Source organism: Carcharhinus amblyrhynchos, chromosome 11 (genome assembly GCF_965287045.1).
Source record: "Carcharhinus amblyrhynchos chromosome 11, sCarAmb.v2.hapA, whole genome shotgun sequence".
NCBI lineage: Eukaryota > Metazoa > Chordata > Chondrichthyes > Carcharhiniformes > Carcharhinidae > Carcharhinus > Carcharhinus amblyrhynchos.
The window spans coordinates 67,419,503-67,443,377 of NC_137334.1; the positions used below are offsets into that span (position 1 = coordinate 67,419,503).

Here is a 23,875-nt window from a genome sequence, read left to right on the forward strand (position 1 = left end):
ATCACGCTTGTAGTATTGGCTAAATTTCCCATCATACCTAGAATGACCCCTGGTAACTACATTTTTCTGTTCTAAAGCTATAAATGCGCGTTTTATTATCACTCTTAATAAAATCACTTAATCGTACCACTTCACAATAACATAAGAACAGGAATAGGCTATTTGTCCCATCTAATCTATGCTGTCATTCAGTTGGAACATGGCTGATCATGTCATTTTTCCTCACTGTCCCCATATTCCATGACATCATTATTCAGAGATCTATTGATTTCAGTCTTGACCATGCTCAATGATTGAGCTTCCATAGTTCTCTGGGATCAGGTTGAGGAGCCTCTGAAGGTTTGGTGTAAACAACTGAAAAATTACAGTGGGAGATCAAGAGACCAGCAGAATTTCCAGTTCTAGAATACTGTGGAAAGTAAACATTGCAGGATTTTTCTTTGCTTATTACAGTGTAAGTTATTTTAACACAATGTCTAGGAAGTTGGACTGCTCAACAGCAATTGTTGAAAAAATCTCAAGTCATAATCACACACCTGCATGTTATAATCCCTTCAAAAATATCTCTTTCTGAAAAAGAAAACCAACTCTATTCCTCGGAAGGGTGACAAAATCTTTTGATACAATCCGAATTTGATACTTTGCTCGCTTCCTTTCAACTTTTGTGGACCCTTAATATATAATAATTTATATTTGATGATGGCAGAATCTTTTTAGAAGTTACAAATTTGTTTTACCAGACCTATTATATTTGATGATAGTGGAATAACTTTTACTCCAGAGTCATGTAAAACAGAAGTTTTAAAGAAATTCTCATTGGATTATTTTCTTTCAGGATGACAGGATGATTGTGTTTTTCAGCAAAACAGTAACCGCAGATTGTACTGTGTAAATCCTCAATTTCAGTTTAGTGACTAATTCCCCACGTTTTTCTTTTGAGTTTCAATGTCAGCTGTGTTGCTGTGTGAAGTAATCAAGTGAATGCAGTAAGCTTTTTCTCACGAGATGCAGGAAACATTGTGAGAATGCTATTTTCACCTAAATCCTTATGCTTCATTCAGAGCAGCATGGCAAAGATTTAGGAGAAGGTTATCTGGCTCAGAGTCAGAGGTTTACAGCATGGAAAGAGGCCTTCGGCCCAACTTTTCCATGCAGCCCTTGATTTTTAAAAACCCCTAAGCGAATCCCAATTGCCTACATTTGGCCCATATCCCTCTTTACCCATCGTACCCCTGTGACTATCTAAATGTTTTTTAAAAGATAAAATTGTACCCACTTGTACTATTACCTCTGTCAGCTTGTTCTAAACACTCACCACCGTTTGTGTGGAAAAAAATTGCCCCTTTCGACTCGTTTGAATCTCTCCCCTCAAACTTATGCCCTCCAGTTTTAGACTCCCCTACCTTTGGGAAAAGATATTGACTATCCAGCTCATCTATGCCCCTCATTATTTTATAGACCTCTATAAAATAACCCCTCAGCCTCTTACACTTCAGAGAAAAAAGTCCCAGTCTATTCATCCTCTCCTTATAACTCAATCCATCAAGTCCCGGTAGCATCCTAGTAAATCTTTTCTGCACTCTTTCTAATTTAATAATATCCTTTCTATAATAGGGTGACCAGAACTGCACATAATATTCCAAGTGTGGCCTTACTAATATCTCATACAGCTTCAACAAGACATTTCAACTCTTGTATTCAGTGTTCTGGCCAATGAAACCAAGCATGCTGAATGCCTTCTTCACCATTCTGTCCACCTGTAACTCCACTTTCAAGGAACTATGAACATGTACCCTAGATCTCTTTGTAACTTTTCCCTAACGCCCTATCATTAACTGAGTAAGTCCTGCCCTGATTCAATCTACCAAAATGCATCACCTCGCATTTGTCTAAATTAAACTCCATCTGCCATTTGTCAGCCCACTGGCCCAATTGATAAAGATCCCATTGAAATTGGAGATAACTTTCTTCACTGTCCACTATACCACCAATCTTGTTATCATCTGCAAACTTACCAACCATGCTTCCTATATTCTCATCCAAATCATTAATATAAATGACAAATAACAGTGGACCCAGCACTGATCCCTGAGGCACACTGCTGGTCACAGGCCTCCAGTTTGAAAAACAACTCTCTACAACTACCCTCTGGCTTCTGTCAAGAAGCCAATTTTGTATCCATTTAGATACCTCACCCTGGATCATAAGAACATAAGAAATAGGAGCAGGAGTAGGCCATCTGGCCCTTCAAGCCTGCCCCGCCATTCAATAAGATCATGGCTGATCTGGCGTGGCTCAGTTCCACTTTCCGGCCCTCTCCCCATAACCCTTAATCCCCTCTCTTATCAAAAACCCATCAACCCGCTTCTTGAAAATATTTAGCGAGGCAGCCTCCACCACTTCAATGGGTAGAGAATTCCAGAGATTCACCACCCTTTGAGTGAAGAAGTTCCTCCTCAACTCCGTTTTAAAACGCCCCCCCCTTTATCTTGAGGCTGTGCCCCCTAGTCCTACTGTCTTTTTTCAGTGGGAAGAGTCTCTCCACCTCTATCCTATCCATCCCATTCATCATCTTATACGTCTCAATGAGATCTCCCCTCATTCTTCTAAACTCCAATGAGTACAAGCCTAGTTTATTCAGCCTCTCCTCATAGTTCAACCCCCTCAACTCCGGTATCAGCCTAGTAAACCTCCTCTGCACTCCCTCCAAGGCCAAAATATCTTTGCGCAGGTGCGGCGCCCAAAACTGCACACAGTACTCCAGCTGCGGCCTCCCAATGCCTATACAGCTGCTGCAAGACCTCCCTACTTTTATATTCAATCCCCTTCGCTATGAAGGCCAGCATCCCATTCGCCTTCCTGACCACCTGCTGCACCTGCAAGCTGGGTTTTTGTGACTCATGCACAAGGACCCCGAGGTCCCTCTGCACCGTCGCCTGCTGCAGTTTTTCGCCCCCGTAAGTAATAGTCCTTCCTACCATTCTTCCTACCAAAGTGGACCACCTCACACTTGCCAACATTAAATTCCATTTGCCATTTCCTGGCCCATTCGCCCAGCCTATCTAGATCCTTCTGCAGACTCTCCACACCCTCCGCACAATTTGCCGTTCCCCCAATCTTGGTGTCATCAGCAAATTTCGACACCCTACACTCGGTTCCCTCCTCCAGATCATCTATATAAATGGTAAAAAGCTGAGGCCCCAGCACCGACCCCTGGGGCACTCCACTAGTCACCATCCGCCAATCCGAATAGCACCCGTTGACTCCCACTCTCTGCCTCCTATTTGACAACCAATCCTCTATCCACGCTAACACCCTACCCCCAACTCCAAGTCCCCTGACCTTCTGCAATAACCTCTTATGAGGTACTTTGTCAAACGCCTTCTGAAAATCCAGAAAGACCACATCCACCGGCTCTCCTCTATCGACCGCCCTAGACACATCCTCATAGAACTCCAGTAAATTTGTCAGACACGACTTCCCTTTAATGAAACCGTGCTGCGTCTGCTCTATCAAGCAATTGCCTTCAAGATGCCTCGCAATTTCCTCCTTAATGACGGATTCTAACATTTTACCTACCACAGACGTTAAACTAACCGGCCTATAATTCCCCGCCTTTTGCCTGGCACCCTTCTTAAACAACGGCGTAACATTAGCCGTTTTCCAATCTTCCGGCACTTCCCCGGAATCCAGCGACGTCTGGAAAATAACCACCAATGCATCCACTATAACCTCCGCCATTTCTTTCAGAACCGTCGGATGCATTCCATCCGGTCCTGGGGACTTGTCCACAATCAGCCCCTCCAGTCTGTCGAGCACCGCCTCTCTAGTAACAGTAATGTCATTAAGACCCTCCAGTCCTACCAGCTTTCTATCGCTAACACCCGGCAAATTATTCACGTCCTCCTCCGTGAAGACAGAAACAAAAAAGTTATTCAATACCTTAGCCATATCCCCATCCCCTACCACTAGGTCCCCTTTCTCATCCTCTAAAGGACCAACATTCACCCTAGCCAGCCTCTTCCTTTTTATATATTTATAAAAACTCTTGCTATTCTTTTTTATATTAAGCGCTAGCCCAGCTTCATAGTTTCTCCTACCCTCCTTTATCAACTTCTTTGTCAATCTTTGTTGACATTTAAACCTCTCCCAATCCTCTTCTCGCCCACTACTCTTAGCTACTCTAAATTCCTCCGCTTTTAATTTAACACTTTCCTTCACCTCCTTCGTTATCCACGGCTTATTACCTCTCCTCCTACGGTCCTTTTTGACCATCGGAATAAATTTCTGCTGAGCACCAAGAAAGATCTCCTTTAAGATCCTCCACTGCTCCTCAGCAGACCCTCCCTCCAATGCACTCCCCCAGTCCACATTTGCCAATTCTTCTCTCATCCTACCGTACTCCCCTCTATTCAAACAAAGGACGCGTGTCCGGGAACCCACTTTCTCCTCCTCCATCTGCACCAGAAACTCCACCATACAATGATCACTCTCTCCAAGAGGATCTTTCACCGCAAGGTTCCTAATTCTACCCGCCTCATTACATAGCACCAGATCCAAGATAGCTCGCTCCCTCGTTGGCTCCAACACACACTGTTCAAGGAAATTATCCCGGCAGCATTCCAAGAACTCCTCCTCGAGCCCACCGTGTCCAACATGGGTCGACCAATCAATACGCAGATTGAAATCCCCCATAACTACGGCCGTCCCATTCCTGCATGCCGCATTTATTTGCGCGTTAACAGCCCGCCCCACCTCCAGATCATTATTTGGGGGCCTATAGACGACACCCACCAGCGTCTTCCTCCCTTTGCTGTTCCTAATCTCCACCCACAACGATTCCACGTTCTGCTCCTTGGCTCCAATATCATCCCTTGATGCTATCCTTAATCAGCAGAGCTACGCCCCCCACCTTTCTTCCTGCCTATCCTTCCTAAATACTTGATACCCTTGGACATTCAGCTCCCAGTCCATGTCACCTTGCAGCCACGTCTCTGTAATGGCCACCAGATCATATCCATTTGTGTCGATCTGCGCCACCAGCTCATCCACTTTATTCCGAATGCTTCATGCATTCAGATACAGCGCTTTCATCCCAGCCTTCACCTGGACCCTATTTGCCGTAACTCCACCAACCGTACTCACGCCCCCACTCCCTCTATTATTGGGACATCCTCGGCCTCTTCCCTTACCTGTACCCTCTCCTTAACTTTAGACCTCGTAAGGTCACCTACCCTCGCACCCTCCCCCCCCCCCAATTAGTTTAAAGCCCTGTCTACAGTCCTCTTTACTCGATTCGCCAGCACTCTGGTCCCAGCACGGTTCAGACCAACCCCATCCCGCCCGAACAGGTCCCACCTACCCCAATACTAGTGCCAATGCCCCATAAATTCAAACCCATTCCTCCCACACCAATCTCTGAGCCACCCATTCACTTCCTTAATCCTGTCAACCCTACGCCCGTCTGCACACTGTTCAGGCAGTAGCCCAGAGATGACCACCTTGTCGGTTCTACTTTTTAATTCCATTCCCAGCTTTTCATACTCCCTCCCCAGATCCTCAGTCCGCACTTTGCCTACGTCGTTGGCACCCACATGTACCACAACGACTGGATTCTCACCCTCCCACTCCAGGTTCCTCTGCAGCCCAGCTGCGACATCCCGGACCCGAGCACCAGGCAGACAACACACCCTTCTGTGCACTTTGTCATTGTGACAAAGGACAGTGTCAATACCCTTCACCCCACTATCCCCAATCACTACTACGTTCCTTTTCCCCTTCTCTTTGCCTATGTCCTGCTGCATCACTGTACCGTGTGCAATTTGCTCACCAACCTCACCTGCCTCGTCCTCTTCCAGTCTGGCAGCAAGAACCTCAAACCTGTTTTGCAGATTAAGAGGCTGAGGCCTCCGCTCCTCACCCCCCTTCCTCTTCCCAGCAGCCCCCTCTTGTCCCTGACCCTTAGAGTTAGCCAGTCTAGGGGGGGGTGGATGTCACTTGCACCCCATTGACAATGGCACCCTCTCTCCCCCTGATGAGCCTCAGTGTCTGTAGCTCAGAGGCCAGCTCGTCCACCTTGAGCTGGAGCTCCTCCAGCAACCTGCACTTACTACAGACGTGGTCACTGGGGAGGACCCTGGAGTCCACCAGCTCCCACATCATACAGAAACCACACATCACATGCCCCTCCATTATTCACTGTAGTGGGTTTGAGAAAAATTTTTTTCCTTGTTTTTTCAAACAAACTGACCTGGCCTTTTTTCTTTCAAGCCCTTTTTGATATTAAGCCCTATTAACTCACTCTGCTTCCCTCTCACTCCGCTGCCCGCTCAGACGCTGCCCGCTGTCTACACCAGGCCTCCTTTTAAACCTGGCGCTGATTTAAAGCAGGCTGGTCCACAACTCCTTCTAAACACTCCCTCAGAATTCTTAAAGCAGTAAATACAATAAAATAAATGCTTTAAACAGTTCTACAAAGAACAAAGTGCTTTAAACTTATTTTAAACAGGTTTTTAACAGGTAAAATCTTAGCTCTCTCTCTGCTCCTTCACTCGTCTGCTCCAGCAAACAATCCCGTGAGATTTAACCTTATGCAACAACTTATCATGCGGTACCTTGTCAAAGGCTCAGTTGATCAGTCGTGCCTATCACCAAAAGAACAAATTTTGGAAAAGATCCATTATAAAGCTAATTTAATGATCTAATAAATTTCACAGTCCAATATTATATAATAATCAAATTATCAATCAATGGAAAGTTTGGGTCAATCAAAATGTATTTTCTTGCTGTTTGACAGGCATTTTCCTTCTGCCACAATTACCACAAAAGTACTAGAAACAATTCTAATGCAGCCATTATAATTTACTGAAATCTTTCATCCTGTCAGGAACCAGCACCAATGACGGAAGATTTACTAGAAGAACAGTCGGAAGTATTAGCTAAATTGGGGACATCAGCTGAAGGAGCACATCTACGTGCTAGAATGCAGAGTGCTTGTTTGCTGTCAGACATGGAGTCCTTTAAGGTAAAATACATTTTCATAATTTCAATCTTCCTAATTGTTGTTGGAAATTACCAACGGAACCGGACTAATTTCAAAAGTATGGCTTTATTTCAGAAATGAAGCTTTGGGGAGAAAGCACTGGTACTCCACAGTACTTGGCAGCTACCTTCTCAATAATACAATAGGAGTGGTTCATTTTTATACTTTTCAGACAATGGATAGTCCGGACATTAGCCATTTAACACATCGTTATTGTTGAGTAGGATTGATAGTTTAACACATCGTTACAGCCAGACATACACAGACATTGGCTTTTAACATCACATTGTTTCATAGAATGACTACATTTCCTTCTTCAGTGACTATCAATGACTTAGTTTCGGTCTATACATACAGTAGATAATTTTCCTGCGTTCATGTATTCCGGTTCCCATTTATGGCTAATCTCTTTTTATCTCTTATTGATCTCTAATTTCTTATTGTCCTAGGTCTGTCCTTATCTTTAAAGTGCCTCAAGCTCTTTACTGGCTTCCTGCAGTATCTGATTCCTGCATGTTTAACTTTAAATAACTGTCTGTCCTGCGTGTTTTAATTTCAAGTAGCTATCTGTGCTAAAGGTCAGTGTCTGCTTAATGTCTCTCTCCCAGGTAACCTTTTCATGTACCAGGCAGCCATTTTATGTGTCTTAGGTACCCATCTTTATGATTTTCCCCACTTCATAATCACCAACTATAGGGGAACATTATCTTATTTGAAATTTTATTTCCAAGTGGAAGTTTATGTATTAGTGTCACAAGTAGATTTACATTAACACTGCAACAAAGTTATTGTGAAAATCCCCTGGTTGCCACACTCTGGCAGGTATACTGAGGGAGAATTGAGCATGGCCAGCGCACCTAACCAGCATGTCTTTTAAACTGGAGGAGGAAACCGGAACACCCGGAAGAAATCCATGCAGTCGGGAGAACTGCAAAGACAGCCACCTAAGGTGGGAATCAAACCCAGATCTGTGTCATTTGATAGAATGGAAATGGTTGGCTGTGGTACGTTCGGAATGATACTGTATCACAGAAGGGAGGTGTGCAGCTATAATATAATTCCTACAGAGGTTAGATGGCTTTATTGGATTCATTATTTTATGACCTAGAATTGTGCAGGAGCATCGTCTTTCAGAGTACACTGGAAGATCAAGTGATCTGCATATGATAATATAGTGTACACTGTTAACAGATTTCTTCACAGCAAATTATAGTTGTGAATAGTAGGTATAGAATTTAGTTATGTAAGTTTGAACAGTTTGCTCTTTTTTCCTAAACAAAGTATACAAAACATTATGTATATGAACCTAGGTAACTCCATGCATGTGCATACAATGCAGAAGCAGCAACTGAAGTTGCTGAGCAAGGGAACGACTTGAAGAACATTATGAATAAAATACTAAAGGTTCAGAAGCAGTGTGAAGTGATTAGTTGAGCAAATTACTGGAAGGCTAATAAGAGCTTGTACAACTATGTTAGTAACCTGTTGGAGAGAAGGGTAATGATAAAAGCAAACAATTTTTACACAGGTTTACATGAAGTAATTTTTTTTCAATAAATAAAACATTTGAGGGCTTATCACCACTACATCTTAAGTTAACTAACCATTACAACTTAAGTGAAATATGTAACTTTACAATGAAAATAATTTTGTGATGCAGTTGATTTGTTTCTTAGGCTGCAAACCCTGGCTGTTGTTTGGAAGATTTTGTGAGGTGGTACTCTCCTCGTGATTATATTGAGGAAGAATACACAGATGAAGCAGGTGACAAGGTTCTCAGAAAAGAGTTGAGTGCCAGAATGAAAATCCCTGGCAACATGTGGGCGGAGGCTTGGGAAACAGCAAAGCCAATTCCTGCTCGAAGACAAAGACGTCTCTTTGATGACACAAGGGAGGCTGAGAAGGTATAAATGATTTAAATAGTTGTGAATGATGATATATTAAGGGTAAGCAAAAAAAAGCTGAGAGAAGGAATGGAAAAAAGCTGCAGGGCAGGGAAACAGTATAGGATCTCAGGCTTGAAAAGGAGAATTCGGGATGAGAAAGAAAATTTGTAATTAGGTAGACTTTGCTTACAGTTTGCAGACGAATATGATATTGAGAAATGTAATGATATAAGAACAGGAGCTGCAACAATTTGAAAGCATAACAACAGTTATGGACGCAGTACTGCGAAGGTTGGTGAAATTAGAGTCATAGAGGTACAGCATGGAAAAAGGCCCTTTTGGCTCAACTTGTTCATGCTGCCTCTTTTTTAAAACCCCTACACTAATTCCAATTGCCCACACTTGGCCCATATCCCTCTATGCCCATCGTACCCCTGTAACTATCTAAATGCTTTTTAAAAGATAAAATTGTACCTGCGTCTACTACTACCTCTGTCAGCTTGTTCCAGATGCCCACCACCCTCTGTGTGAAAAAATTGCCCCTCTGGACACTTTTATGTCTCTCCCCTCTCACCTTAAACCTACGCCGTCTAGTTTTAGACTCCCCTATCTTGTGCCCCTAATTATTTTATAGACCTCGATAAGATCAACCCTCAGCCTCTTGCGCTCCAGAGGAAAAAGTCCCAGTCTATCCAGCCTCTCCTTTTATAACTCAATCCATCAAGTCCTGGTAGTATCCTAGTAAATCTTTTCTACATTCTTTCTAGTTTAATAATATCCTTTCTATAATAAGGTGACTAGAATTGCACACAGTATTCCAAGTGTGGCCTTACCGATGTATTGTACAACTTCAACAAGACATTCAAACTCCTGTTTTCAGTGTTCTGACTGATGAAATCAGGTATGCCGAATGCCGCCTTCACCACTCTGTCTACCTGTGACTCCACTTTCAAGGAGCTATGAATGTATACCCCTAGATCTCTTTGTTCTGTAACCCTTCCCCAATGCCCTACCATTAAGAACATAAGAACATAAGAAATAGGAGCAGGAGTAGGCCATCTAGCCCTTCAAGCCTGCCCCGCCATTCAATAAGATCATGGCTGATCTGTCGCTGCTCAGTTCCACTTTCCCGCCCTCTCCCAATAACCCTTAATCCCCTCTCTTATCAAAAACCCATCAACCCGTGTCTTAAAAATATTTAGCGAGGCAGCCTCCACCACTTCAACGGGCAGAGAATTCCAGAGATTCACCACCCTTTGAGTGAAGAAGTTCCTCCTCAACTCCGTTCTAAACCGCCCCCCTTTTATCTTGAGGCTGTGCCCCCTAGTCCTACTGTCTTTTTTGAGCGGGAAGAGTCTCTCCACCTCTATCCTATCCATCCCATTCATCATCTTATACGTCTCAATGAGATCTCCCCTCATTCTTCTAAACTCTAACGAGTACAAGCCCAGTTTATTCAGCCTCTCCTCATAGCTCAACCCCCTCAACTCCGGTATCAGCCTAGTAAACCTCCTCTGCACTCCCTCCAAGGCCAAAATATCTTTGCGCAGGTGCGGCGCCCAAAACTGCACACAGTACTCCAGCTGCGGCCTCACCAATGCCCTATACAGCCGCAGCAAGACCTCCCTACTTTTATATTCAATCCCCCTCGCTATGAAGGCCAGCATCCCATTCGCCTTCCTGACTACCTGCTGCACCTGCAAGCTGGGTTTTTGTGACTCATGCACAAGGACCCCGAGGTCCCTCTGCACCGTCGCCTGCTGCAGTTTTTCGCCCCGTAAGTAATAGTCCTGAGTAAGTCCTGCCCTGGTTCAATCTACCAAAATATATCACCTTGCATTTGTCTAAATTAAACTCCATTTGCCATTCTTTAGCCCGCTGACCCAATTGATCAAGATCCCGTTGCAATTGGAGATTTTTCTTCACTGTCATCTGCAAACTTACCAACAATGCCTCCTATATTCTCATCCAAGTCATTAATATAAATGACAAATAACAGTGGACCCAACACTGATCCCTGAGGCACATTGCTGCTCACAGGCCTCCAATTTGAGAAACAGCCCTCTACAACCACCCTCTGGCTTCTATTAAGAAGTCATGATGTAGCGATGCCGGCATTGGACTGGGGTAAATGCAGTAAGAAGTCTCATAACACCAGGTTAAAGTTTATTTGGGAGCAAAAGTCACTAGCTTTCAGAGTGCTGCTCCTTCATCAGGTAAGTGGGAGCTGTGTTCACAAAATGGGGCATATAAAGACACAAACTCAATTTACAAAATAATGATTGGAATGCGAGTCTTTACAGGTTAAACTTCACAGTTTACCTGTACAGACTCGCCATTTTGTGAACACAGTTCCCACTTACCTGACGAAGGAGCAATGCTCTGAGAGCTAATGGCTTTTGCTGCCAATAAACTTTAACCTGGTGTTGTGAGACTCCTTATTCTGTTAAGAAGCTAATTTTGTATCCATTTAGATACTTCACCCTGGGTCCTGTGAGATTTAATCTTATGCAACAACCTACCATGCGGTACCTTGTCAAAGGCCTTGCTAAAGTCCATGTAGACAACATCAACTGCATTGCCCTCATCTACCTCCTTAGTTACCCCTTCCAGTCTTCCAAAAAAACTTCCAAAAATTCACAGAGAAGGCACGTGCTAGTTGTTCTGTATTCTGTGACGCTGAGGAAAGTCAACACAGAAATAATTGATTCGCACAACAATCTGCCAAATACATTTTTCTATAAGTTTGTAAAGTTGTTTTTCAACACGAAAATCAGAAGGGCAATATCTGAGTAACTATAACCTAATACTGATAGCAGAAAATCTTTGAGAGAGCATTGTTGTCCAGTACACTAGTAACTAGCAATGTCTTGCTAATTAGGAATCCCGATTTCATTTTTAATTAGTAAATAAATTAATAAAATAGTAAATAAAAAATTACTAATAGATTCCATTATTGGGCATGTGGTCTCAATAATGCATGCATGGCCTTAAGTTTTCTGTACATATTAATAAAATGGTAACACAGAAAGCATGATCGCTTTCTGACTGTGTGTTTTAGTGCTTTGGTTATTGAATGATTGTAGAAATTTAAGCTCACTTGCCTGTATTGTTGAATACATATATAAGATGTTTTCTACTAAAATAATGTAGGTGGTGAAAACATTGTTCCTGCAACTGCTCTAGTGTCTAGTTTAGTCAGCGGTTTTTAATTGGACAACACTGTTGTAAAGGCAGAAAAAGGACTTTGTTCCAAAGACTTCAGTAATTAAGGCAATCTGTAGTGTTCTGACAAATTTAAGCTAACAATGTAGTGTATTTGTTAAAGGAAATACAGTGAATGATGTCTCTATGGATTTTCAGTCATTTGATAAGTGCTGCGTAGGAGCTGTGTTAACCTAATTAAGGCACACTGTACTAAGAGGAATACAACAGTTTGGATACAAAAAATTGAACAGAGGATAAAAAAGATGGATATTGTTTAACCAGTATTCTTCAGCGGATGGAAAAGAGGTGAAAATAGTGGCATTTCCCACATATGGATTCACAGTATCAAAATATGCAGACAACAGAAACTGTAAAGACGAAAAGCTGGTGCTGGAGCTATGAAAACAAATTGCTGGAAAAACGCAGCTAGTCTGGCAGCACGTGGAGAAAAAAACAAGAATTAATGTTTTGAGTCCAATGTGACTCCCTTCTTTTGGAACTTTTTCAGAACAGTTGTGAAGAAGTCATGAAAGCAAAATACTGTGGATGCTGGAATCTGAAACAAAAACTGAAAATGCTCGAACATCTCAGCAGGTCTTGACAGCATCTGTGCAGAGACAATAGAGCCAATGTTTTGAGCCTAGATGATCCTTCATCAGAGCTCAGAACTACAATGGACCCTTTAGTCCAGTTGGCTGAATGGTAACCTCTTGCCTTATAATTCAGTGATTCTGTGGCAAAGTGCTTGTCCCAGCAGGAGAGAATTCCAAACAAGATCTCCAAAGAGGAGGGTTCTGTCAAATGCCTTCCATTGAGTACTTGAGAGATCAAAAACAAAGGCCGAAAGATCAATGCAAGTGATTTAGAAGAAGGTATGAAAATATCTTCACAATTGGGAGTCTGAAATTTAGTCTGAGTTAGTAGTCAAGACAGAAACTAACTTGCCATGCAAAATTGAATTATGGGTATATGATTTGCATTATTTGCTCAACTAGAGGATAAACATGAACACAGTCTGTCTTGGTTAAATGATCTGTTTCATAACTCCTATTGGGTAGAGAACCATACCCAAGTAAAAAACTTTTAAACAAGATAACTTGATGTTTATGGTTTTAAATTTTATTGAACTTTATAAGATATGCAGAGGAAATTGGTATGTTGAAAGTTTTTGTATATGTAGGAGAGGGATGATGGAATTTATAACTACAAGTCTTGAGTCATATGTTAAAGTAATATGTAATGCAATCTTTTAAAGTTATTACTAATGGATTTTTAGCCATACTTTTAAGTTATATTTATCTGCAGATTTAGTCCTATGTACTTGACATAATGAGAATGTTTTCTTTCAGGTTCTTCACTATTTAGTTGGCTTAAAACCTGCAGATTTGACCAGGCATTTGCTACCATGCATTTTGCATGCTGCATTGCTAAAGGTGAAAGAAGAAGGTAAGACAGTTTTGTTAGATTCTCCAACAGATTAGTATGAATAGTTTTAAATAGTTGAATTGCTTATGATTGAAGAGTTTCAATATTTCACATAATTTAAGTCCAATGAAATAACTGATTAAATCTTAAGCTGTTTATTAGGCTTGTAAAGTATTCCAGTTTCTATGTTGCTTTCTCTTTGAGCTTTCTGTATTAATGGTACTATTAATTTATTTACCATCTTTAACAGAATCTATAGAAGATATCCCCTCTGTAAGAAAAATTATTCAGCACATCATTACTCACGCTAGCAAACTTTTAAGATATTCAAACCCTGATATCAAAAAATTGGAAGTAAGTTTTTGCTGGAATTACTTTCATAAGACTTAACAAATGGGCAAAAGGGACTTTAGATAATAGGAAAGCATAATTATATGACTTTTTTCTAGGAAATAATTAGTCAAATAATAGCTTCAGAAGCCATTATTGCAAGATCACGATCACTTCAAGCCAAATTCGGAATTAAGAAATGTGAAAAGGAAGAGGAACGTGAAGAATTGGAAAGGTAAAAGATATTGATTCCCTAATTTGTAACTTGGTCATTATTTTTGCACTTATTTAGTAACTTTGTCAGTTCGGTTAATCTGAAATAGCCACTGAATAAGCTTGTGCAACATTTGAGGTTACACAGATCAATGGAGTGTAATTTAAATAACATTTTAAAAAATATATAACTCTGAAAACGTCAAGTGAAACTATTTACTACAGCACAAGTGGAAAAGACCTATGAGGGGTTAAGGTCATGTAAATATATAGGGTGAAATTCAATGGGGGCTGCAGGGGACCTGACACCTACCACCAAAACTGGTGGCAAGCCTACCAAACTAATTTCCAGGACAGCCTGAGGGAATTAAAGCAATAATTGGCATTGGGGGATACCTACCACCAAGGGGGGATATGTGATTTTTAGTTTCCCAAGTGGAGTGGAAATTCAGCCCCCAAGCAGGACTCAGCATCTCCTTTACCAGCAGTGCTCCAGTAGCAGTGGCTGGAAATTTATCTGATTGAATAGGGGCCTCTGGCATGAGGGGATGCATGGATCCAGCAATGGACAAATCCTCTGTGCCCATGTAAGTGCAAGCATGCTGGGCACATAGTGATTTCCTGCCCACTGCTGGTTGAATACCCAGCTATGGGATGAGGCCCTTAAGTGGGTAATTAAGGGCTTCAGTTGGCCTCTAGGCAGGAGGATCTCTTGCAACACTCTCCCACACGACAACATAGCACCACCCCACCCAAACTAACCCAGGGATAGTCTTTATTAAGTCACACCCATACTATCGTATTTCTTGAGTCTGTCTTCTTCACCATACTATCAGCTGCCTCTCACTCAAGCTCTGGAATTCCTTCCCTAAATCTTAGTCACTCTGTTCTCCTTCAAGGCACTTCTTAAAACTTGCCTCTTTGACCAAACTTTTGGCTGCCTGTTCTAACATCTCACATGGCTTATCAAATTGCATTTGACAAAGTTTATGATCAAAGCCTTAGGACATTTTATTATGTTGAAGATGCTATATAAATGGAAGCTGCTGTTTTCCATTTAAATAGCTTGTTAGTAATTGTTTTCTAATTCTGAGGTGACTAAAGTTTATTTATTAGTGTCACAAGTAGGCTAACATTAACATTGCAATGAAGTTACTGTGAAAATCCACTCGTCACACTCCAGCGCCTATTTGGGCATACGGAGGGAAAATTTAGCATGGCCAAGACACCTAACCAGCATGTCTTTCGGACTGTGGGAGGGAACTGGAGTGCCCAGAAGACACGGGGAGAACATGCAGACTCCGCACAGACAATGACCCAAGCCGGGAATCGAACCCAGATCCCTGGCGCTGTGAAGCAGTAGTGCTAATTGTCTTCTGTCCTATGTAAATATACTGGAGTGTTTAAAGGATGGTGTAGATATAATTTTCTGTTAAATGGCAGAGGCCCAAAATATTGGCGTTTTGTAATGCTTACAAATTTAGAGCTACAGACAAGTTTATAATGTGCAAAGGTTTTTGGACTATAAGATATAAGAGCAGAATTAGGCCATTTAGCCCATCGAGTCTGCTCCAACATTCTGTCAAAGCTGATAAGTTTCTCAAGCTCATTCTCCTGCATTTTCCCCGTAACCTTTGATCCCCTTACCAATCAAGAACGTATCTATTGCCGTCCTAAATATACTCAATGACAGCCTCCTGTGGCAGTGAATTCCATCACTCTGTGGCTGAACAAATTCCTCCTTGTCTCGGTTTTAAATAGTCTTCCCTTTTTTCTGAGGCTGTGCCTGCGGATCCTGGTCTTGCCTACTAATGGAAGCATCTTCACCACGTCCACTGTATCTAGGTTTTTCAGTACTCCTTACTTAAGTTTCATTGACATCTCCCACTCATCCTTCTAAACTCCATCGAGTACAGACCCAGAGTCCTCAAATGCTCCTCATGCGTTAAGCTTTTCATTCCTGGGATCATTCTCATGAACCTGCTGTGGACCCTCTGCAGGGCCAACACATCCTTCCTTAATACGGGGTCCAAAATTGCTCACTATTCTCCTAATGCGATCTGACCAGAATCTTATCAAGCCTCAGCAGTACATTCCTGTTCTTGTAGTCTAGCCCTCTCAAAATGAATGCTAAGATTGCATTTGTCTTCCTAACTACCAATTCACCAGCAAGTTAATCTTAAGAAAACACTGAACTAGGACTCCCAAGTCCTGATGTACTAGTGGTTTTTGAATTCTCTCCCCACTTAGAAAATAGTTCATGCCTCCTCTTCCTACCAAAATGATAACCACACACTTTCTTGTGTTGTATTCCATCTGAAACTTTTTTCCCCATTCTCCTAACCTGTCCAGGTCCTTCTGCCGCCTCCCCAATACTACCCATCCCTCCACTTGTCTTTGTATCACCTGTAAATGTAGCCACACCGCTCTCAGTTCCTTCATTTAGGTCGTTGATGTATAAAGTGAAAAGTTGTGGTCCCTACACTAACCCCTGCGGAATTCTACTAGTCACTGGTTGCCATTCTGAAAATTACCCTTTTATCGCTACTCTCTGCCTTCTGCCAGTCAGCCAATCTTTTATCCATGTTAGTACCTTGTCTCTACACTATGGGCTCTTGCTCAGCAGTTTTCTGTGCTGCACATTGCAAAGACCTTCTGGGAATCCAATTAGATAACATCCACTAGCTTTCCTTTGTTGAACCTGCTCATTACCCCCTCAAAGAATTAATTTTACCTCCTCAAAGAATTTTAAAGTAACAGCATTTTTAAGTAACAAAGCACTTTAACCTTTTAAAAACTGAAGATGGATTTCAACATGAAAATAAAATTGCTTTGTCCTGAGACTGCTGTTAAGTATTTTGTGGTGCAATGATGTTGCATTTCACAGAAAATTGTCGCTTTATATTATGCACCAATTAGAAGCAGGAGTAAGCCATTTGGTCCTTTGAACTTGCTCTGCCATTTGATAAGATCATGGCTGATCTGATTGTGGCCTCAACTCTACTTCCCCCTCTATGCTGTACACCATCAGATTCATGATGAATTTGGGGAAGAGAATTCCATGACCAACGACCCTCTGAAAATGTTTCTTCTCATCTCTGTCTTAAATGATGCCTTATTTTTAAACTGTGGCCCCTAAATCAGTGGTTCCCAATGTTTTATCTGTCACAGCACATCTTTTGTATTAAAAATCTTGAGGCACACCTCCAATATTCTCCAACTGAGCTGCCCTTGAACAAAAGCTTTTTATCTCAAACACATCGAAGTGTCATTTAATGAATTTTCATTGGTTTAAGAAATTTTGAATAGAAACGTTATCTCCATTTGCATGTGAAATACAATATTCTTATTCAAAATATACATAGTTTAAATGTGTTTTCCATTCAAGGTTTCAGTTGTTTAGCTAAATTTGCACTTCTCACTGAACTTCATAAAAATGAAGGAAATATGTGAGCAGCATCTTAGCAATAATAGTAAAGTGAAACCTGAGTATGCCTCTGTGAGTAGAGTCTCTTGATTCGGGGAGGATCTTTGGAACCCAGACTTGCACCATGTCATTTTGCCTGGGCAAGACCAGAAATTGCATTTCTCCCCACTTTGGAAGTTGGGTATCGAACAGTGGGCCATCCCATCAGGGGCAAGAAGAAACATTTTGGTGTTTGGAAACCCCCACAATATAGAATTAGCTGACTTGGGGTCAGAGATCGAAAATTCTCTGAATTGGACAGAGCCTTAACAATACTTGGACGTGTTTTGGAGCACCCTAGTCCTATGGCCTGTTCCCACCCAAAGCCTGTACTGAATAGGCTAACCTGTCAGAGAAATATTCAAGGACAGATGAGGAACTCTGAAGAATTAAAACTATTCTTCAAGCATAGATGCGAAATGTTCTCATCTGAAACTCCAACCCAGTCTAAGTAAACAAATCCGTGAATATTCTTGTCAAATAATTTGAGGGAAAAATGTACTTAATTCAGTGTAACTGATAATAACAAAATGAGTCAATGCTAGATACTCAACAGAATGAGCATCATTTGCAGATGGAGAAACAGTAAATGTTTCAAGGTGCTACCTTTCATTAGAACTGGATGTTATTAGATGTTGAAATTGTCCAGGAATGTAACAGGCAGAGATGAGTAAACACTGGGTGTATTGAGCAGCCTTTTGGCTGTGTGTAGAGAGGGAAATCAGCAACCCAAACACCAAACCACATCTGCTTTGGTCCCAGTGACTCTTGTTTAGCCAATTTGATTTGCCAAACATTCCTATGAGGAATTCATGGTTACATCTCAGAATTTGTAAAACACCAATGGGCAGGAAATAACATGACTAATCAAAAAACCCATTGTTTCTCTTGCATTTGAGTGAAATAGTAGCGTTCAGGAAGCCCATTTGGGCAGCTGTTGCTTACCTGAACTACTGCAGTTGGTGGTCTAGGTCATTTCCCTCTACCAGGTCCTGTTAATAAATTTGGAAGGACATGTTTGCAATATACGTGTCCAATCCCTACCATTTACCATCACTGGGGGAACGCCTTACCTTCTCGCTAGTGCTGGGTTGAGAAAGAAAACTGTTACAAGTTTTTGGTTCTGATAGCCGCATAGTGCTCCTTCTGCAAAGCACAAATGTGTGAACTTTGGGCATGAACATTGACACATCCCTGCACTAAAAAGATGATGCTGCAGGACTGCAACTGGGCTATTTCTTTCCTATACATCGTTGGAATATCTGTGGAATTCAGTTCTTCCAATCCTGCCCAGGTTTCCCCATTCATACATTTTTGTTCTCTTCCCAGGAAAGTTGGGGTCCTTTCCTGATTTAGTTTTGCACTGGAGAATTTCACCAAACTCATTTCTAATTTATGTCCCTGCTTTGCTTTCAAGTAATCCATTGCTGGTATTTCACTTTCCATAAGTTAGAAACAAGTTTGATAAAATTTGCCTCAAGCCAGGGTTCCTAATTAAGTCAGCAAGTAACTCTTGAGTTATCCAGTGTTATTTTTGTTTTCATTTAGTGGAATTAAAACAGAAGCATTGACACTGAGATTTGGATATCATACTATTAGAATATCACAAACTTAAGTTTGTTTAGTAACATGTATTGTACAAAATATTTGTTTAGAATGTTTGTTTTTTTTTTGCTTATAAGAATGGATTATTAATGCTGATGATATTAACATGCTCCATTATAACATGTCTGTCCTGAATAATAAAAGCTTAATATGTGATGTTTCTAATAGTCTTACACAATCTAGCATTCAAATTTGTCTAAAATTGAACTGAAATGTTAGATGTGCCAGAAAACTTGTCATTCACAGATTTATCTATTTTCACTAGGTTTGTGAGCTCTCTTTTAGAACAGCCAGAAGTACCAGTCATTGGAGCAGGACGAGGGCCTACAGGGAGCATTATTTACAAACTATTTGTGAATGCACAGAGGGTGAGGACAAATTGAAATTGAATCTGTCACTGCTTTATTCTGATGAATAATCTTTATAAAGTGGGGGGGAAAACACTTGACAAAGTGTTTGGCAATTCATTTTTTTTCCTTCAGTTAATGACATTGTGTGAGGGAATTTGCCAAGTGTACATATGGTCAAGTTCCTTCATTAAAATAAGAAAACTAAAGGTACATGATGGGAAGCAGATAAGTACAGGTTCCAATTCAAACACGAATACAAGTAGAAACTAATTCAAAACCTAATTATAAACAGGTAAAAGGCAGAGTAGTTAACTGGAAGGGAGATACACGTATGTGCTTGGACAAAAATATTTGTGGATTGCTGTTTATACTTCCAGTTAAGGTTTGCTCAATGTAATATGGGCCAAACCATTGAGATGCTGTTCATTTTAAAATATTTCAGCTGGTACCATTTGACTGCCCAATACAACATTTCAACAGTGAGGTCAAATGACCTGCCATCCTATGTGTGTGTGTGTTAGATGTTGTGATAACCATGGCTTAGTTGGTAGTATTCTCACCTGAGTCACAGATCATGGGTTCAAGCCTCAGTCAGAGGGTTAAAGAGCACAAAGATCTCTGCTGACACTGAAGGAGTGCAGTCCTGTTGGTTTTTCAGATGAGTCCTTAAACCATCTCAGTTGGATGTAAAAGATCACATTGTGCTATTTTGAATAGGAGCAGGAGGGTTATCCCCAAACCTTCAGTCAGTATCACAGAAAAACCAGATTATCCAGTCAGAATCCCCACAATGCAGGAGGTATTCGGCCCATCAAGTCTGCACTGATAACAATCCCACCTGACCCTACCCCGCAATCCAATGTGTTTACCCTGCAAATCCCCCTGATACTAAAGGGCAATTTAACATGGCCAATCCACCTAACCTGCACATCTTTGGACTTTAGAAGGAAACCGGAGCACCCAGAGGAAACCCGCACAGACATGGGGAGAACGTGTAAACTCCACACAGACAGTCGCCCAAGACTGGACTTGATTCTGGGTCCCTGGAGCTGTGAGGCAGCAGTGGAAGTGCAGTGCCGCTGCGCTGCCGGTCATTACCCCATTACTGTTTATGGGGGCTTGCTGTACACAAACTGGCTTTCACAATTCCTATAATACAGCAGGGTCTGCTCTTTATAGCCTATAAATAATCTGGAATGTAACGAGGTGGTGAAAAGTGATATAACAGTTCAAATTGTTTCTTTTAAACCAAGGAGACAAGGTATTGGAATGAGGAATGAATTGCTGTGTTTTAAAATATATTTTGAATGAGGAATAAACAACTTATTGAGTAACAATCAGAAGTATGAAGCTACTAGCGCTCAACATTATTGATATAGGGTTGCAATTCCTGAGCTCCTGGGCATCATGTTGTCATGTTTGGGCGGGGGTGGGGGGGTGTGTGTGTGTGTGTGGTGACGAGAACCATCTGAAAATGCCATTTAAATGGCAAACTTCGTATGTTTCCAACTGGGTTATATCAATAATTATCCAGAAATTGAAGAATTAAAATGTTTTTTCTAACTTCTGGGTAACCATTGCACAGACCATACCGACCTCCCACAGACTCCAAAACGTCCCAGATCCCGCCCTGCAAATCCTACCCACGTACCTTACATATTCTTAGACACGTACCTTCTTCCTGGCCTATCAAGGACCTTTAAACTCTTCTGGATTTCTAATTTAACCCCATTTATGACAGCTAATGCTGTAAAACAAAAAGAGGCATGGCCTTCTTGCATCCAACAGAGTAGCCTTTGACACTAGGCCCTGAGGACACTTTGCAATGCCCAGAATTTACCTGGCCTATGTTGGAAGATTGGGTGAGACAGGATTGAAAAAAAATTAAGTTTAAAAAAAACTAAGCGGATTCTGATTGCAACTTAAGGATGTTCAGGCCCACTGTTTTATAAATGTAAGTAAATACAAGCAAGTTAAACACAGATATCGGCTATACCAAAGTTAAGATAATCATCCTAACACTATGTATTATTGGATCTTTCGACCTTGGCGCTTTGAGTTCAAAGTCAAGTTTCTTAACTGAGGGGTACCCAAGTCACAGCTGCATTTGGAAAGGGGTCGAGTGCAATCCACGGGATTGGTTGATGAAGTGACTGCTGTGTCTTTGTCAGTATTATGTAGATTAAGAATTAGAACAAGTATTTTGCATTTGTTTTAAAATATCTAGAGCTGCTGGAACCAATTATGCTATTTCTGTTTATCGTGGGAAAGTTAGCTCTCTGTTTTCTTTATACTATTATGAAATCCAAATTTACCTTGAAGTAGAGCAGAGATTGGCCCTGGGAGTTTTACACATGCTGTCCATCCTGGAACACCTAGATAACTAAAACACTAATGTCGGACTCCTATTTGTCAACTGTGGCTCAGCCTTCAACACCAACATTTCTATGAAACTCATCTCAAGCTCCATGGCCAGGGGCTTGGTTCCTCTGCATCTGGATCCTGAACTTTCTAACTCTCAGCTCGCAATCAGAAAGGATAGGCAACAACACCTCCACGATCATTATCAACACCAGTATCCACAAATCTATGTTCTCAGCCCTTTATTAGGCTCCTTATACACCTATGATTGTCTGGCCAAATTCCCCTCCAATTCGATTTTCATGTTTGCCGATGACATCACCATAGTGGGTCAGATCTTAAATAATGATGAAATGGAGTCAGGAAAGAGAGAGAATCTGGTAAACTGTGCAACGACAATAATCTCCCTCGATGTCAACAAATGAAGGAGATAGTCATCATCTTCAGGAAACATAGTGGAGGACATGCCTCTGTCTACATCAATGGGGACGAACTGGAAATGGTCAAGAGCTTCAAGTTTTTAGGTGTCCTGATCTCCCTATGCTGACACTATAGTTAAGAAAGTCTACCAATGTCTCTACTTTCTCAGAAGACTAAGGAAATTTGTCATGTCCGCCATGACTCCCACCAAGTTTACAGATGCAATCATTCTTTCTGGTTGTATCACAGCTTGGTATGGCTCCTGCTCTGTCCAAGACCGCAAGAAACTACAAAGATTGTGAATGAAGCCCAGTCTATCACTCAAACCAGCTTCCCACCCATTGATACTGTCTATACTTCCTGCTGTCTTGAAAAAGCAGCCAGCATAATTAAGGACCCCATGTACCCCAGATATACTCTTTTCTACTTCCTTCCATCGGGAAAAAGATATAGAAGTCTGAGGACTGACTCAAGAACAGTTTCTTCCCTGCTGCAGACTTTTGACCTACCTTGCATTAAGCTGATTTTTCTTTACACCCTAGTATGACTGTAATGCTACATTCTGCACTCTCTCCTTCTCTGTGAACGGTATGCTTTGTACAGCATGCAAGAAACAATACTTTTCACTGAATACTAATACATGTGACAATAAATCAAAGAAGCAGCCAGTGCATGCACAATCCATTTCTATTGTTCTTTGGTTCGAGAAAATGCCCCATATGCCTGTGTGAAGACTTTTAATAAAAATGATGCCAAAAACACAGTTCTGTGACCCAAAAGTGGGGCACCATCTTCAAAGAACAGCCCCAGGAAGGGGTTATAGAGAGGTCCCAGTTAAGTTGCTAAGCAGGTAAAGGTTGCTGTTGCAGACTTTTAATGGTGAGAGTTCAGGAGCTGACCCAGCAGTTAAAGAGGGCTTAAGAACATAAGAACATAAGAAATAGGAGCAGGAGTAGGCCATCTGGCCCTTCGAGCCTGCCTCGCTATTCAATAAGATCATGGCTGATCTGTCGTGGCTCAGTTCCACTTTCCCGCCCTCTCCCCATAACCCTTAATCCCCTCTCTTATCAAAAACCCATCAACCCGCTTCTTAAAAATATTTAGCGAGGCAGCCTCCACCACTTCAACGGGCAGAGAATTCCAGAGATTCACCACCCTTTGAGTGAAGAAGTTCCTCCTCAACTCCGTTCTAAACCGCCCCCCCCTTTATCTTGAGGCTGTGCCCCCTAGTCCTACTGTCTTTTTTGAGCGGGAAGAGTCTCTCCACCTCTATCCTATCCATCCCATTCATCATCTTATACGTCTCAATGAGATCTCCCCTCATTCTTCTAAACTCTAACGAGTACAAGCCTAGTTTATTCAGCCTCTCCTCATAGCTCAACCCCCTCAACTCCGGTATCAGCCTAGTAAACCTCCTCTGCACTCCCTCCAAGGCCAAAATATCCTTGCGCAGGTGCGGCGCCCAAAACTGCACACAGTACTCCAGCTGCGGCCTCACCAATGCCCTATACAGCTGCAGCAAGACCTCCCTACTTTTATATTCAATCCCCCTCGCTATGAAGGCCAGCAT

The 23,875-nt window shown here is 41.7% G+C and overlaps 1 protein-coding gene across 9 annotated transcripts in view; it reads left to right on the plus strand.

Annotated features, from left to right (window-relative positions):
- The window catches only part of rab3gap1 (RAB3 GTPase activating protein subunit 1), a 67,334-nt gene that overhangs the window by 39,377 nt on the left and 4,082 nt on the right, over positions 1 to 23,875 (plus strand). For all 9 annotated transcript variants that reach the window (XM_080199354.1, XM_080199355.1, XM_080199356.1 and 6 more), the window contains 6 exons: positions 6,887 to 7,024; positions 8,719 to 8,946; positions 13,485 to 13,581; positions 13,811 to 13,914; positions 14,010 to 14,125; positions 19,440 to 19,542. In XM_080199354.1, the coding sequence (XP_080055480.1) occupies positions 6,887 to 7,024; positions 8,719 to 8,946; positions 13,485 to 13,581; positions 13,811 to 13,914; positions 14,010 to 14,125; positions 19,440 to 19,542 (786 nt within the window). The remainder of the gene's footprint in view (positions 1 to 6,886; positions 7,025 to 8,718; positions 8,947 to 13,484; positions 13,582 to 13,810; positions 13,915 to 14,009; positions 14,126 to 19,439; positions 19,543 to 23,875) is intronic.